The sequence below is a fragment of the Lacerta agilis genome, chromosome W, assembly GCF_009819535.1.
Source record: "Lacerta agilis isolate rLacAgi1 chromosome W, rLacAgi1.pri, whole genome shotgun sequence".
In the NCBI taxonomy this organism is placed as follows: domain Eukaryota; kingdom Metazoa; phylum Chordata; class Lepidosauria; order Squamata; family Lacertidae; genus Lacerta; species Lacerta agilis.
This window is the reverse complement of record NC_046330.1, coordinates 1,419,985-1,438,029: the sequence shown is the minus strand read 5'-3', so window position 1 is coordinate 1,438,029 and position 18,045 is coordinate 1,419,985. Positions and strand designations below refer to the sequence as shown.

The 18,045-nt window shown below is 45.2% G+C and overlaps 1 protein-coding gene across 2 annotated transcripts in view; it reads left to right on the top strand.

The window, feature by feature from the left end:
• LOC117039790 (high mobility group protein B3-like) overlaps positions 1-16,582 on the top strand; it is a 28,904-nt gene extending 12,322 nt beyond the window's left edge. The window contains exons 3-5 of one of the 2 annotated variants that reach the window (XM_033136990.1): positions 3,208-3,347; positions 5,078-5,252; positions 16,556-16,582. In XM_033136990.1, the coding sequence (XP_032992881.1) occupies positions 3,208-3,347; positions 5,078-5,252; positions 16,556-16,567 (327 nt within the window). In that variant the 3' untranslated portion in view covers positions 16,568-16,582. Of the gene's footprint in view, positions 1-3,207; positions 3,348-5,077; positions 5,253-15,597; positions 15,851-16,555 lie in introns of those variants that run through there. The other variant, XM_033136989.1, reaches the window with a different exon arrangement.
• Positions 16,583-18,045: the final 1,463 nt, after the last annotated feature.

Here is an 18,045-nt window from a genome sequence, read left to right as displayed (position 1 = left end):
ACCAGAGGCTATGTTCACCTCTTCCAACCTCCTCTCTTGCTAAATAAAGCACAGAATTGCACCAGAGAAGCCTGTGATGTTTGTGCTGACTTGCATACAGGTGGCTGTAGTAGTTCGTAGTGTTCAAACCTTTTTAGGGGAGTTCCCTGCCCCCTTAATGACAATGGCGATAGATTTTGCACATGAACACAGATCCAAGTTAGGACTCCTCTCTTCCATGCCAACAGGTGCTTTGTCAAGGCTCCCCTAACACACACTCAGGACAGAGGAAAAACTGCAACCTTTTGGGGTGTCCCGGCCTTGCTCCGGGGCGGAGAGAGACGCGCGCCCGCAAGAGCGCGGTCTGAGGCTGCGAGCGGAACCAGGAGCGAAGGAGGCAGCGGCAGGGAAACAGGCGCCGCTTCCTCGAACATTTTTTAAAAGAGGGCTCTCGCCCTCGCCCGCCACCCGCCGCCCCTGGCCCAGCCCGCAGCTGCCTACCTCGTCTTCGCCTCGACGCAGCAGCCAGCAGCCTTCCGAGAGGAACCACGGCCAGCCCGCCCCCGCAGTCCCACGACCCAGCCGAGGAGTCCTGGCCTCCAGTGCCCGTGCGGGCACGCGTCCGAAGGCCCCCTTCCTGCCCCCATCCCGTCCCGCCTCCCAGCTGCCTCTGGATGCCGCGGGGTCCCACATAGCTGCCGACCCCGGAGCTCCCCTGTCCGCCCCGAGGCTGCCTCCTACGCTAGGAAGACTCCCGGAGCTGGGCAGGGTTGGTCCCGCCAGGCAGGCTCGGGGGCGGCCTCTCCCATGGGCACCTGCTTCGGAGGCGGAGGCGGGGTCTTCAAAGTTCCCCCTCCCACTCGCCCAGCTCCATCTCTTCCCGAAGGAGCGCGCGCGCCTCAGGCGCACTCCCCGCCAGAGCCGTCTGACCTCGGCTGAGCTGCGCCACCTCTACTGCGTCCCCACCGCCTCCAAGCCCTGCTGCCCTGCTGTTCAAGGCCAGGTGACTAATGGGCCACCCCCAGCCGGCCTGTCCTTCACCCCGCTCCCCGGCCGCCCCCCGGCACAACCTGAATGACCATGGCTTGCCCCCCCCAGTTTTGATCCTGGGTACGCCCCTGAGCAGCGCCCTCAGCCTCCGGAGGGCGGCCGCTGCCGCTGGCCAGCTGGAGAAGTGGATGGGCGTATCCGCCCCAGAGCCCCAGAGCCGCGGCAAAGGTGTAAAAGAGCCGCATGCGGCTCCGGAGCCGCGGGTTGCAGACCCCTGCCCTACATTTACCTCTTCGCCGGAATGATTAATTAGTGGAGAAAACCGATTTGAGGTTTTCACTGTATAAGAGGTCACCTCTTTTTTGATATGATTGGTTTGGAAGAAGGAATCAATCTTAGTTTGTTTAGACCTCGGGGGAGGCATCTCCATCTCTGGGTCTCTTGGACGCTTGCCATAACCCATTTACGACCTGTTTGTCAACGGCCGACGACCACTAAGAAGGAAGGTTGGGGGAAAGTGAAAGGAAGTCTTTTAGAGTCTTGTGGAGGCCGGGGAGGCAGAGAGGAGGAGGAGGATGAATGCTTTGAAGAATGCCAGGCCCTGAAACGAACTCCAATGGGAAGGGTAGATATCACTTATCTTATCCTGTCGTGGTTTCTCATTTTGAAGGCAGGCAAGCAGCTCTTTCTCTCATAATCCAAGCTCAGGGAGTCTCTGCTATTCACTCTAATGGCGTCCGGCGTCCGGTTTCGTGCAGCAACAAGGAATGTGCCGAGGATTATAAATAAGGAAGCTTGCAGCAGTGTAGGATAAAAACTGATAAAAACTAATAAAACTAATGAAGAGCTGATAAAACGTAAAACTAGTAAAACCAAATGAAGCCAATTATCACTTAAAAAGCCATAAGACTAATGCGGAGCTCAGATCATTGCTTCCTCTGTCGACGCCATCTTGGTTCTGTTATTGGTATGAAATTTCACAGGTAGCATACAGAGCCCAGAAGGATCCACAGTAGTCTTAATGAATTTATATGCTGCTTAATTGTCAAAGTTGGCCTCTATGTAGCTTACAAGTATAAAACCAATTACAAAATAATATATATGCATGTAATAAATGTGCACAATAAAATCATTTCATTGCAACATTAAAATAAGCATCCACGTATAAAAAATAGAGTAAAGCAAGCACATTCAAACAGTGCAACAGTTAAGAGTTAAAACAGCAATTAAAACAATTAAAATTTAAATATAGTAACAGTAATAAGTTTTTGCATTGTGCTCAAGTGTTCAGATACTACAAGTATGTATTCTTTTAATCCTTAGAACATCTCTGTCAAGCATGCCTAGCCTTGCCTTGCCTCCCCTGCTCACCCCTTCCTTGGAGGTTTTTAAGCAGAGGTTGGATGACCATCTGTCATGGATGCTTTAGCTGAGATTCCTGCATTGCAGGGGGTTGGACTAGATGACCCTTGTGTCCCTTCCAGCTCTAAGATTCTATGAGATTATGAGATTGCTGCTAGATCACTGGCTGCTGCCTTCCATGTGCTGCTTTGCCTCTCCTCCCCACCCCAAACATGTTAGTTCAAATCTAGCACAGTACTTTACATAACACATAACACATCACACACACACACACACACACACACACACACACCATTATTTGTAAATATTAATTATTCAAATGACTTATGGTTTTGGCTGCTATTGCAGGGGCTGACCTCCAATTATGTTTGTGGTGTCCAATAAAGGATTGCTATTAATGTGAGATATTAACAATGTATCACTGATATGAATTGTGAATTAGTTCATGCGTTTTGGAAACAAATAAATAGAAGGTGCTGCTGTATTTGGAGGGATGGAGAATGGCAACTAGCCATTCTGTTTTTGCGCCTGTAACCCAGGTTCCACCCTGATTTAGAGTCTGTTTCCCTTGGAACTAAGGCACGTAATGGCCTTACAGACTTGGGCTTTGGCAGGGAGTGCTTGATTCTATTTCAGATGGTTGAGAGCAACTCAGCCGTATTTTTGGAACATAGGTCTAGTGTTGCCTACTTGGGCAGGCAGCATCTCCACAAGGTCTCTGGTAGAAGTCTGTCTCCTCAAAAAGAATTTTATTTGGGACCTTCCACATGCAAAGCATTTTTTCTACCTCTTAAGCTATGGTCCTTTCCTCCTGCCTTAGTTTGTGGCTTGTGTACTCTTTTTGGGAAGGTGCATGAGTAACTGTTTGCCTTTCAGACCACATCAAGCAAAGAGAAAGGTAAATTTGATGAGATGGCTAAAGCTGATAAAGTACGGTATGATAGAGAAATGAAGGATTATGGACCAGCAAAGGGTGGTAAGAAGAAGAAGGATCCCAATGCCCCCAAACGGCCACCGTAAGTAACTTCCCTACATAATTGTGTACATAAACTTATTCACATATTTGTTAGGTGGAACATTGCAAGCCTGCATTTAAACAAAGTAAGTAAGAAAGAAGTACAGTGGTACCTCGGGTTAAGAACTTACCAGTAATTCGTTCTGGAGGTCCGTTCTTAACCTGAAACTGTTCTTAACCTGAAGCACCACTTTAGCTAATGGGGTCTCCCGCTGCTGCCGCGCCACCAGAGCACAATTTCTGTTCTTATCCTGAAGCAAAGTTCTTAACCCGAGGTACAATTTTTGGGTTAGTGGAGTCTGTAACCTGAAGCGTCTGTAACCTGAGGTACCACTGTAGATCTGACAGTGAGAAGCTGCCTTAAACCAAATCAGACCATTGCCCCATCTAGGTTAGTATTGTGTATTCTGACTGGCAGTGGCTCTCCAGGTTTCAGGCAGGTGTCTTTCACAGACCTACTTAGAGATGCTAAGAATTGAACCCAGGACCTTCTGCATGCTAAACATGTGTTCTACCACTGTGCTATCTGCCTGCCTGAATAGCAAACTGAAGAAAGCACTTTTAAACAAACCTCTTCAGAGTCTCAGTCTGCTGCATTGGGTGAGAGTTAACCTATTAACAAACTGTTGGAAAGACTTGATTGTTTTCAGGATAGCAGTGCAACTGTTAATAAAAAAAGTTAATGCTTTTGAAGGCTACTAATACCAGATCACCCAAATCTTGACACTGAGTAGTTGATTGAGAGTGGCACCATTTGCCACTTCTGTGACTATCCTGGAGGTGGGAGAAAGAAGCTTGACATTTGTCTTCACTTAATGACCCTGGTCTCCTAATTCTGTTATTTATTTAATAGCACTCTGGAGTGTTTGGTGTTTCACATAACATTAATGCTTACAACTGTCCTGGAAGATGAGCCAGAAGTTGAACTGAAAGTATCTCCATAAGACAGCTTGGAGGTGGCGGTGCTGATGCTGAGGGCTAGTGGCTTGCCAAGGTCCCCCAATATGTTTTGAGTTGAATTTAAATTGGGGAATTACTAGCTCATGCCTAGGTTATATTTTCTAACTGGTTTCACACCAGTCAAACTGTTGTGGTTTTCTGCCACTCTATCCCCCACCGAGAGTCCTTGGCCCTGTAACACTGAAAAAATTTGAATCCCTAGTACTAACTTCACACTGAGCTCATTTGAATGCCATGTTAAAATGGTTTAGCTGGCAGCCTTCCCCAACCTGGTGCCAACCAAAGGTTGCTGGGCTGTAACTCCTATCAGCCCCACCCAGTGTGACTGGTAGTCAGGAATGATGGGAGTTGTCGTCCAACAACATTTGGAGTGCACCAGGCTGGGGAAAGCTGTTTTAGTACTATTTGTACAAGCCTCATTCTCATTATCTCCCCACTTCTCTGCTGGTATGGCTTGCAAGGAGGAGATAGTTGAAATCTTGAAAGCTTTTGCTTCTAACAGCAGTGTCTTGTTATGTTTGAGCCCAGATAAACTGTGTTTTGGAGCTTCCAATGGTCTGGCGGCCATGCCAGGAGAGCATTCAAGTCCAAGACTTGTGCATGTAACACTAAACTGTAGTGTGGCATCTGAACCAAATAACTACTGTTTATTGGGGAGAGGAAGCTACTGTTTAAAAACTACAGTAGTTTGTTGTAGTATAGGTAATAAATCCCTGGCCACCATGCCAGCTCTCAACTGCAGTTTGTCTTCTCCCTCCCATCCTTCACAAGGTCTGGATTCTTCCTGTTCTGTTCAGAATTCCGTCCCAATATCAAATCCACTAATCCTGGCATCTCCATTGGAGACGTGGCAAAGAAATTGGGTGAAATGTGGAACAACCTCAGTGATGGAGAGAAACAGCCTTACAACAACAAGGCTGCAAAACTGAAGGAGAAGTATGAGAAGGTAAGGCTCAGGTGGCTTCTGTCCATATGCTGCAAATTCTTGCTTACATTTGCTCCAAAAATGAAACATCAGTCCCATGACAGACACATTAAAGCAGACTTTTTTTTTAACCTGGTGCACTTCCCAGATGTTTTGTTGGACTACCAGTTCCCATCAGCACTAGCTAGCGCAGCTGGCTGATGGGAGTTAGAAGTTCTGATAGCATTTGGAGGGTGCACCAGGTTGGTGAAGCCTGCTTTAAATGTAAACTGTGCTAACACATGTGGTGTTCCCAAATCAGTGGAGTACTTCCCAGCTAAGAGGGCATTCCAAGCCTACTGATAGTTCCTTCACTGGAAACAAATTCCAGTGACATCAGTGAGTGCATGCTTATCAGGAAACTGTGCTTAACAATTTACTTAAAGGGATCTCAGCTGACTCAAAGGCCTTTTAACTATCAACACTGACAAGATATGGCATGTTTATCTTGCTGTCTTCATGTCACTGGAGGAAACCTTGGCACACCTTCCTTTTGCTAGATCGGAAGTGTATTATCCCACCTCATCCCAGAGTTTCAGAGCAGATAACTGAAACAAAATGCTGTAACATTCTCAGTACTGAAATATGCAAAGCTTTCCTGCCATTTCCAAACTTGGCCCTGGCTCTCAGAAGCCAGCCCAAGCAGGAAAATTGTATTACCTAATTTATGTATTTTTATGTTGTAAAGATGCAACTTCTTTTTCTCTCTCTCACCCATCAGCCACTGCAAATTAGCAGTGATAGTGTTAAGTTGTGGGTGGACACAGCAGACGACACAGTGATTTCCAAGCAGCTCTTGTTTATTCTCAGGCTGGAACAGAAGTAAGCTGAAGGGCTCAGCAGCCTGCTTATATAGAACTCAGCTACAATGCAACAGTAACAACTTTCTGTAGTTACCCAATCCCTGAACGTCACTTTTCAATCCTTCATTTGCATGTGCGGACCTGAGTGAAAACTGCAGCAGAATGAACTATATACACACACCCCTAGTGGCCTAGGGTGAGAACTTCAATACATAACTGATAGGCTCTGCTAAAAGGCATAAAAAGCTCATAATTTGAACTAAGAATGTAAGAAAAGCCCTGTTGGATCAGGCCAAATGTGCATCTAGTCCAGCATTCTGTGGTCCAACCAGATACAAATAAGAAGCCCACAAGCAGGACCTGAGCGCAACAGAACTCTCTCCACCTATGATTCCCAATAGCTGGTAACCACTGCCTCCTGCAGTGGAAGTAGAACATAGCCACCATAGCTTGTAGACATGCATAGTCTTATCCTTCATGAATTTGACTAATCCTCTTTTAAATCCATCCATCTTGGCTGGTATCACTGCCTCTTGTGGAGTGAATGCCCTAGTTTAACTATGCAGTGTGAAGAAGTGCTTCCTTTTGTCTGTCCTGAAATACAAAGAAATTCTAGAGAGGTAGCTGGGCTGTATCCTATGGCATAATTTATTTATTTTTTAAAAAATTATACTCCAGCAACAAAGGAGTTGCTCATAGCAGCTTACAAACATAATAGTAAGCATACAGACTGCAGTGCCTTCACCTTTAAAATGCAAATTATCAAAACTAAAAATGGCAGTAAAAGATACAAGTACCAGCATTTGTAAATCAATACATTTAAGCATCAGCACATAATCAAAAGTTTTTTTTAAAAAACAAATGTTTTCAATTGCTGGACAAACACAAATAAATGAGAAAGATAACTGAAATATACTCAGAGTCAAGTGTGAATTTCATGCTCTTTATTCAGCTCATAGTAGTGAGGAATGCAGTTTCCCCAAAACGTTTGCTTTATATACACTATTTACACAATGGGCCCCACGTGATTGGCTAATTCCGGGATACTCCTGTATGCCAATCGCAGTGCAGATTCACTTCCACCTGGAGCTGGATTGGGTGGCTCCTGCGGACCAATCAGACTGCTGCAATCTTGATCCTATTGTTCTGGGACCAATCAGACTGCTGCAATCTCAATCCTATTGTTCTAGGACCAATCAGACTGCTGCATTTTGGATCCTATTCAACTCAGTACATAACAATAACCTTGCCTTTTGTGGCAGGGAATTCCACATATAGGATGCCTTACTTCAGAAGCCAGTGGTGCATGCAAGAGATATGTAAAACCCAATCTTGGAGGATGGGCAGATTTATGTGATAGAGCCCTATAGGCAATAACACCATCTTGAATTGCACATGGAAAGCCAATTCAGTGGGAGACTACTGAGCAGGGTAGAAATAATTTGAAACCAGTTCTGCTGGTATAGATTGAGGGGGATGGGGTGGAACTGATAATACAGAGTTCTGATCTTGCAAACTAATCTCATTTCCCAAAAAACTATAAAGGGCTTTTTAGGGACAAACCTTAAAAAGTAGCATACGTCCATGTATAGGAGGAATGATATAAGATTCTTTAGGCACATCAGTTAGATGTAAAAATTACTACAAGAGAGGTGTTTGAAATCACACAAGTCTGTAAACAAGCATAGGTTAATTGGAAGGGGCCACCTCTTGTGTGTACCTTGCCTGTCAAAGCAAGACCGTGTATAGGCAAGGCCATATGGGTAAAGAGACGTTTTTAAAGTAACCTAGTTAGCACCAGCATGTTGAAATGGCTTGGGGAACATACCAGGAACTAAGCTCCCCAGGAAATGGTTTCTGTGGCACTTAAGCTAAACTCAAGTTTGAAAGTTGGAGGTGCCTTCTGTAAGCAAAGGGGCAAGGGGTGTCACTGATGAAGATGTTCAGGGGTTGAGAGTTCCAGGACCCCTTTGCTCCTTTTCCTAGCTATTAGGGCTGGAGAGCATGCAACTTTCCTTAGCTTGTGTAAGCCTGTATGGTAGGAATGAAAAACCTGTGGCCACCCAGATTATTATTGTTATTGTTATTATTTATTATTATTTATTAAATTTGTATACCACCCTATACCTGCAGGTCTCAGGGCGGTTCACAGGATAAGATCACAATATAAACACACACACACACATTATATATTATATATAATATATATAATCAAAACAAAAACCCAATAACACCACCCCCAAACACATTTTAAAAGGGCATTGGGTGTGAATCAGCCAAAGATCTAGTTAAAGAGGAATGTTTTTGCCTGCCGTATAATGAAGGCACCAGGCAAACCTCCCTGGGGAGAGCATTCCACAGACAGGGAGCCACTCCAGAAAAAAACCTGTTCTCGTGTTGCAACCCTCCAGACCTCTCATGGAGGAGACACATGAAGAAGGGCCTCACAAGATGACCTCAGGGTCTGGGTAGGTTCCTATGGAAAGAGGTGGTCCGTGAGGTACTGAAGTCCTGAGCTGTTTAAGGCTTCATAGGTCAAAACCAGCATTTTGAATTGGGCTCAGAAACTAATTGGTAGCCAGTGCAATTGGGCCAGGATTGGTGTAATATGCTCAAACCGTTTTGCCCCGTGAGCAACCTGGCCACTGAGACCACCTGAGCCTCAAGTGACAGCGAAGGATCCAGGAGTACCCCCAAGCTACGAACCTGCTCCTTCAGAGGAAGTGAAACCTCATCAAGAGCAGGCAACCCCAACCCATCTGGTCTAGGGAACCACCCACTAACAGTGCCTCAGTCTTATCTGGATTGAGTTTCAGTTTGTTGGTTCTCATCCAGTCCATTATCAAGGCAAGACACTGATCCAGCACTTCCACTGCCTCACCTGCAGATGTAAAGGAAAAATAGAGCCGAGTGTCATCATACTGCTGACAATGTACTCCAAACCTCTGGATAACCCCACCCAGCGGTTTCATGTAGATGTTGAACAGCATAGGGGATTGGATCGAGCCCTGCAGAACCCCACATTGAAGGCTCAACAGAACTGAAAAGCACTCCCCCTGGGAATGACTATCCAAGCAGGACTGGAACCACCACATAGCAGTACCACCCACCCCTAACTCGGACAGCCGCTCCAGAAGGATACCATGGTTGATAACATCGAAAGCCGTCAATAGGTCAAGGAGAATTAACAGGGGCACCTTTCCCCATCTCTCTCATGACACAGGTCATCATAAAGGACAATCCAAGCAGTTTCTGTGCCAAAACTGGGCCTAAACCCTGATTGAAATGGATCTAGAAAACCAGTGTCTTCTAACTGCCTGGATCTGGTCCACGACCACCCGCTCCAGAACCTTGTTCAGGAAAAGGAGATTAGCAACTGGCTGGTAGTTAGTTAGATTTTCCAAGTCCATGGAAGGTTTCTTAAGGAGTGGTTTTACCACTGCCTCCTTCAAACAGGCAGGGACCACCCCATCTCATAAAGAGGCATTGATTACCTCCCTGGCCCAGGCAGCCGTTCCCTCCCTGCTGGTTTATATCAGCCAAGAGGTACAAGGGTTTGGAGCACAAGTGGTTGCCCTGACCTATCAAAGCACCTTGTCCACATCCTCAAGGCTTACCAATAGAAATTCAACCAACACAACAGGACTAGACTGTGCTCTGGACACCCCATGAGATAACAACAGAGTAAAGATCTTGATGGATGCAAGTGATTTTATCCTCCAAATGCTTTGCAAACAAGTCACAGCAAGCTACCATTGCTTCAACCACCTCCTTTGGGCCAGCTTGTAAAAGGCCCCGTACTACCTGGAATAGCTCTGCCGGACGATATAATGAGGATGCAATGGAGACAGCAAAGTATGGCTTCCTTGCTGCCTTCCCTGCCACTAGGTAGGCTCGATAATGAGTCCTTACCAGTGCTTGGTTGCATTCATTTGGGTCTTTCCTCCACTTGCATTCAAGCCGTCTCCCAGCTTGTTTCCTCGCTCTAAGCTTTGGGGGCTTACAGGGGGCCAAAGAGGCTCCACAAAGTGGGAGAGTGTGCTCAGGGGTGATTGTGTCAATGACCTGAGCCATTTGTAATCCCACTGGATCCATCAACCTCTAAGGGCGGACCTTCCTAATGGGTCCTCCACCTCTGTGGAGGGGAAATGGTGCTGACAGCCTAAATCTCAACAGGAGATCTGACCATGAAAGGGGACAGATGTCAATGTCCCCCACCTTCAAATCACCCTCTTCCTGCCCAGTTGAGAAAGCAAGGTCCAGAGTGTGGCCTGCCACATGCATTGGGCCGGTGACATGTTGGGACAGCCCCATGGTTGTCATGGCAGCCAAGAAGTCCTGAGCCGCCCTACAGCCAATTGCTTTGGCATGGATGTTGAAGTCCCCCAACATTAGCAGTCTGGGAATCCTCAACACCACCTCTGAGACCAGCTCTGTCAGCTCAGGCAGGAGGAGTGCTGGGCAGCGAGGTAGGCGGTAAACCAGCAGAATCCCTAATCTGTCCTGATTGCCCAACACCAGGAACACACACTCTAGATCCCCCCCCCCGACTAGACAGAGAGCCTGGAGAGAGAGAGAGAGAGAGAGAGAATCTCTATAGACCACAGCAACTCCCCCTCCCCAACTCTTAAGTCTGGCCTGATGCTGCACTGAGTACCCAGGTGGGCACAGCTGGATGAGACCCAACTCCACTCTGTTCACCCACCCAGGCAGAGGCGTCCTTCTCATAGGGCTTAGTGGCGCGTTGCACCACGGCGCTGGCCTCTCTGGGGCACCCCGCCAACCACTAAGGCCTATGGCTCTGCTGCCGCCACCTCCTCTCCCTCACGTGTCGGCAGCACTGCCACCGCCGCTGCTGCTGCTCCTCCTCCTTCTGGGCGGGCCATGAGCCGCCTGCTTTCCAGTAAGTGCCCATTTCACGTGGCTCGTTTGGGCTTCGAGGCTCGCTCGACTGGAGCCGCCCTTGAGACCCCGGGGAGGTGAGCACGCTTGCACCCACTGGAGAAGCGGGGGGCAGCCGGGCGCCCAGCGGGTGCACAGCTGGGGTTGGCGAGGCAGCGGAGGAGGGGAGGGGAGGGGGAGGCACCCACGCTGTCGGCAAGCGCAGAGCGGCATGTGCGGCTGGCCCCTGCCGCGTTGCCCCTTTGTGTCCCCAGCCCTCGGCCGTCTCTCTCCAACGCCCACGTCAGCAACTGCAGTGGCTGCGGCGCTGGCTGCAGTGGCTGCGTCAGATGATGAGCCGCTCCTCAACTGAGGTGGCGACCCGTGCGGCGGCCGAGGACCAAGATGGGCCGCTGCCGCCTCCTCTGCCTCGGGAATCCCCTCAGCCGCTGCCCACCGAGCTGCTGTCATCTGAGGGAGCAGAGGTGGTGGGAGCGGCTCCCAAGGGGCCTCCTCTGTGCCTCCAGTGCCTGCCGCCCCACCAGCACAGGGGGCACATGAGGGATTGTTGCACCACGGCGCTGAATGTCCTTAAGACGGCCCTGCACCCAGGTTTCAGTGATACATGCCAGATCAGCCTCCTCATCTATAATCAAATCATGGATGAGGGAGATTTTATTCTGGGCTGACCCATCATTGATTATACTTTCATTTCACAAGACCTTTTTGACGAACATACTGACTTCATGATAGATATAAGAACAGAAAGTGATCACTTGCCTCTAAACCTTAAAAGGATTGAAATATCAAGATCCCCCAGTTGTTGGCTTAGCCCACAGGCAACCAAATCCAGTGATCTAAAACAAAGAGGTAGATCTAGAATTAAATGGTCCTCTCATGTTAATGATAATTTTAGCCTTTGGACACAATCAGCAGATGGTCAGCTTTTTCTAGACAATCTGACTTCTAACAATACTAAAGGGACTTTCCCAATCAATCAGTATAATCTATTAATCTTAAAGCTTCAACCACTGCTTTCGAGATCTAGAAGCCCCAATCATGAGGGATGCCCTAGCAATAAAAAATGGGTTGACCATGAATGTATCCAAGCAAAACTTACTCTTAGAGAATGTTTTAAGGTCTTCCATCAAAATCCCAACCCAACCACTAAACTTGAACTACAACTAAAAAGAAAGAAAGAAATACAAAGAGCTATTAAAAACAAAACAAAAAAGAGCTGCAGACTTTCTTATATGGCAGGCCCTTATTAAAGCCACCATAGAAAAAGATAATGTCAATTTCTGGAAGTTTACCTCTAACCAAACCAAAGCACATAATGTGCTTATTACAATCTCTGCAGATGTCTGGGAAGAGCACTACAGTGCACTGTTTAGGGATCAGTGCCATCCCACGTCCCTTGTTATCTCTTCAGATAACTCTGCACTTTGGCCCCCAATTTCTGAATCTGAAGTCTCTTCGCTAATATTACAAATGAAATCTGGTAAAGCTCCAGGAAGCGATTTCATTGTTGCTGAAATCGCATATAAACTGGTGGGCTCCGGTCCTTACAAATCTCTTCTCATATATAGATGCTTCAGCTCAAATCCCTAAAGATTGGGGGCTGGCCATAATTGTTCCTATATTTAAAAAGGGTAACCCCTCCGATCCATCTAATTATAGGCCAATTAGTTTCTTGAACGTGATTTGTAAATTATATACAAAACATCTGTGCTTAAAATTGTGCGAATGGATAGATCAAAATGACTTACTAGAGATTGAACAAGCCGGTTTTACACCTGGGCGTTCCACCATAGATCATTGTCTAGTGTTAGACTACTTTATCTACAAGTATGTGAAACACTGGAAAAAGTCTTTATATGCGGCCTTTGTGGATCTTAAGGCAGCATTTGATTCCGTGTCTAGGGGAAGGCTTTGGACTAAATTGGCCGATATGGGTATTAACAGAAGGCTACTACTTCTGTTAGTTAAACTACATGAAAAGAATACCCTTCAGATAAGACTTGCACAGGATGGGAGACTTTCTAAAAGAATTCCAGTTCAAAAAGGGGTCAGACAAGGATGTTTACTAGCTCCATTTTTATTTAACATCTATGTCAATTCTCTGATTACATGCTTTCATGCAATTGATACTCGCGCCCCTGTGTTTTCTAGTGGCAGAAAAGTCCCAATTTAATGTATGCTGCTGATGATGTACTTCTTTCACAAACTAAAGTTGGCTTGAAACAAGCCTTAGAGAAATTCAATGACCAATGTAACATCGAACTGTTAACAATTAACTTTTCTAAAACTAAAATTGTTCACTTTGGCCGCTCGTTCAGGAAACATAATTGGAATATGAAGGGAAATGCCATAGATCAAATTAAGAACTTCCAATACTTAGGCATCACCTTCTCTTATAATGCCAAATTTTAAGCACATTTGACTGCATCAGCCACTTCAGCAGAGAGAAGTGCAAATGCCATTCTTAGATTATTTAGAAGGAAAGGAGCTGGTTTCCTTCTTATGTCCTTAAAGGTTTTTCAGGCAAAACCTTTGGCCCAACTTCTGTATGGCTCACAAATTTGACTCTCTGCCAATCTTAAGATTCTCGAAACAGTCCAATCAAAATTCCTTAGATCTTTATTTGGCACCCCTAAGAGTACACCTAATGTAATACTAAGACAAGAGGCAGGACTTCCCAGAGTTGAATTAAAAGTCTGGGAACAAGCAATATCCCTCTGGTTGAAAATTCATTATAACCCAAAGGGAATGTTATCTCATTTCCTGGCTGCAGCCCCTTATCCACCTTGGCTTATGCAAATTGTTAACGAGATCAAACAAATTGGCCTAAATCCTGAAAACCTTTCTAATGGAACTCTGAATAAGGCAAAAACAATTATTACCCAGAGACTTTTTGACATCGAATTGCAAAAAGAAGATGCCTCTCTCCCTGAGAATTACAGGTGACTAAAATCTTGGCCTAACTTTGCAGCTGCCCCTTATTTATCCAATATTACTTATGAATCGTATAGATGGGCTTTCTCTAGAGCCCGATTTGAGGTGATGCCTACAGCTGTATTGCACGGCAAATTCCTGCGGACACCAATTTATGAGCGCCTTTGTCCATGCATGTCCAATAAGGTGGAATCTGTTACCCACATCCTTCTATTTTGTGAATTTTATAGTGAAGAGCTATCTTGACTTATACTACCCCTTTTATCAAAATTTATACCCTTGCAATACTATTTGGAATTTTCTCCAGAAATTTTATATAAATTCCTTTTAGAAGACTCTTTGAGCTCAGTATCCTATGCTGTGGCCAAATTCTGCACCCTAGCTATTAGAAAACGTAAATCTCTTCTATTGAATAAATTCTTCTAGTGCTATTTTCTCTCTGGCCCTTTGGATTTTGCCCTCCTGTGATGATGTTGTTCATCTTTTGTTTTGGAGTTGTGTTGTTTTGTATTGCTGGCGCTTGCTGTAATAAAACTGAAATGAAATGATTCTGGGCTGACCTGGCATTCAACAGCAGCATTCTCAGACCTGAGGGCTGGCTGATATGACAACCACAATTCCCCAGGTTGGAGGAGGGGCTGGCACACGGCACAGTCACTAGCTGCCTATGCCATGTGCTCCTAACCTGGTCTACCCCTCCTCCCACGCCATATCCCCCCCACACCCAGAACCACTGTAATTGTGCCTCCCCCTGCTCTCCTGTGCTCCTCTTCTCTCAGGCACATGTTTTGAAAATATAAGAAAAACAAAAAAGGGGGGGAAATCCAAATGGAAAAAGAAAAAGAAAAATCACTAACTGCCTGGGCCGTGTGCCCCTTACACGGCATGCCCCTCTTCCCACACCATACCTCCCCCTACCCCATAACCACTGTAATTGCCCCCTCCCCCACTCCTCTCCTCCCAGGCACATCCCACAAAGAGCCCTTACAAAACCAGTTAAAGGCCTGGTGGAAAGAGGCTGGTCTCATGGAACTTGCAGCAGATGTTGTTGGATCCCAACTCCCATCAGCCCTAACTAGCACAGTCCATTTTCAGGGCTGATGGGGAGTTCTTAGTTCAACAACATCCAAGAGTGGCTACTCCCACTTTTGGGGAGAACAGAGTTTTGGCTACTTTGGCACTGAATTTTGACTTTTAAAAAGCACAGAATGAGTATGATATCACTTGCTTAATGCATAGAGCCGCTTGTGTGAATGGGAGGGGCTCCTGCTCCTGCTGTGCAGGTGGGTCTTCCCTCCTGTGTTGCATTGTGTACAGCTCCATGGGAAGTGGAATTTTGTGGGGTGCAAGAGACTGGATGCCCATTGTTCAAGCAACACCACACCCACAGTTCTATGTATCTAAGTCATTGTTTTGGAAGTGTTAATAGTTGCAGTTTGCTAAGAACCACCACCAGATTCCAACTGATGAAGTGGCAATGTAATAAAATAATCCTCCTTACTGCTTAAAAAAAAAAAAAATCAGTCTAATACTGCGTATCTCCTCACCTCCCCCAAGGTGTTCAATAGTGATAAGTGAAATAGTGCCTTTAGTTTATTTCATGTGAAAGAGGCTATTTTGAAAGCCCCCACAAGGCAAATGGGTTGATAACACAAAGGCCAGTGAAACTCATCCTCTTGCTCTTGCAGGATGTCGCAGACTACAAGTCTAAAGGCAAGTTTGATGGTGCAAAGAGTGCAGTGGCCAAAGCGGCTGCTGCAGCTCGGAAAAAGGTAGAGGAGGAGGACGATGAGGAGGAAGACGAGGAGGAAGACGAGGAGGAGGAGGAGGAGGAGGAGGAGGAGGAATGAGAAACTGTATAATACTTGTCTCCATGTGAATACCATAGAGTAGGGGAAACACCATTTGGAAAAGAGAAATAAACAGCCACTTCTTATTTAAGAGGGTGTCTTATTTGCCCTTTTTATTAGGTTTAATAACATAATTTAGATTTTGACCACACCGGCGGTGGGAGCTTAAATTAAATAAAGTTGCTGTAGGAAACTCCAGGAAGGAAAAACTAAATATAACCAAACCATGGTTTATATTAAGTGTCCATAGGCACTCTGAAATTGTAACAAAGTTGTACATATTTCCAAACATTTTTAAAACAAAAAAGTGGAAGCAAGACACTCTTGTGTTCTCCTCAACTCTGTGCACTTTTCCTGTTGGTGTAACAAAGCATTTATAAATGTTTCTCAAGCATCTTATTTTTTAATTTGTAAGGTGGTGTTTAACTATATGGTTATTGGCTAGAAAATCCTGGGTTATAAAACTGTACATATCTATAGTTTGTAAAAACTAGACAGATTCTTGTGGTTCTTGCTTTCAGTGACTCACTGAAGGTTGTAACACTCTTCCACAGAGGGGTTGTGTCTCAAAGCACACTCTGCAAAATTAGATCTATTTACAGTACAGCGGGCATCCATTTAGCTTAAAGTTTTCTTTCTGTATATAGTGAAACTTGCATTCTGCTGCCATTCTTAGTTGCCGAAGGGGAGGGGAAATTTCAGCTGGCATGAGAAATTGTATGGAAAACTTTTATTTCCTTTTTTTAGTTAAGTAGGGTAATTTTTAAATGGAAACTGAAGATCTCTTTGTTTTCAGCTTAAAATGTGAAGAGAGGGCACAGAAAACTGAAGTTCAAAAACACCCTGTACATAAAAAGATAAACAAAAATTTGCAAAAAGCGTTATGTTGGGGTTTTTTGTATGTTTTAGAATGCTGAAATGTTTTTTGAAGCAAAATAAACAGTATTACATTTTTAAAACTTCTTGACAATATTCTAAATCTTTCTGCTTTAACAAGGTTCCCTGCAGCAGCAAAAAATACAAAATACAAAGTTCTTGCAGGCGTCAACCCAGCCAGTGAACCATTTAAAACTTTAGTAAAGCTTTAATTTTCTACTTCCCCAAGGAGGAGCATGATGGTCTAGGAAAGGACTACTTGAGTTAAAATGTTGTGCAAGATTGAGTCTTACTCCTTTGAAACTGGGACACTAGTGACCTTAAATGTGTGTATAACCACTGTTTGGAAAGATAGGTAACTAAGAGGGAGCAGCTGTTTCTTTTTAGCTGTGTTGGGTACCTTTGTAGCCCGAATGCTATGCTTTGTAAATATTAAGATGTGCCTCTTTTTTCTCCTGTGTTGAAACTGCTTCAGACTTGTGTACTCCCACCCCTTGACCACCAGCAGTTCAGTTACTGGTAGGAAAAATGTTACAGTTGCAATTAAAATTATTCAACCCCCATGGCAAATCAGGTTTATTATCAAAATTTACAGACTTTCAGCTGTTTGCAATGAGCAAATCAAACAAAAGCAATTGAATAGCTCAACACAACAGATGCTTCAAGTGGTTTCCCCAAATTCAGCTGAAATTGGAACTTATACTGGATTCTCCAGTTTCACTATTCTCCTCTTCATAGCAAGCAATTTAGTACTTAGTAGAGCAGCCTTTTGCTGAAAGTCTGTAACTTTTGATAATAACCCTGATTTGCAATGGGGGTTGAATATTTTGATTGCAACTGTAGATGGCAGTAAGTGTTCATCATTGAATATTGCAAAGACAGCCCTGGCCATCTAGTGTTTCTCTTGTTCTCTCAACATCGTCTACTCTCTGGTGCATGGACTTGCAGCATTTCTGCAAAGGAATAGGTCCAATGCACCATGCTTGACTGTTGGGTGGGTGGGTGTGTAGAGGAGAAGGAGGATTTTAATTGCTGTTTTAGGAAGCCACGTTGCATATCACTCTAGACAGCAGGTAGAATCATAGAATTGCAGAGTTGGAAGGGAGCCAAGGGTCATCTAGTCCAACCCCCTGCAATACAGGAAACTCAGCTAAAGCATCCATGACCTTTGGTTTTCCAGCAGTTGCTGAACTACAGCTCCCATCCCAGGCCATGTTTGCTGGGGCCAATGGGCATTGTCATTCAGTAACATTTTAAGGACTTAAAAGGTTACCCACACCTGCTGTACAAAATGAAGTTCTTTGATAAAGATAACTTTATATTGGATTACAGTGGGTTAGAGCCAGACTAAGATCCTGAGTAAATTGCTTGCACTTGGGTTTTGTTCTGTTGCAATCAGTGGAATTCAGA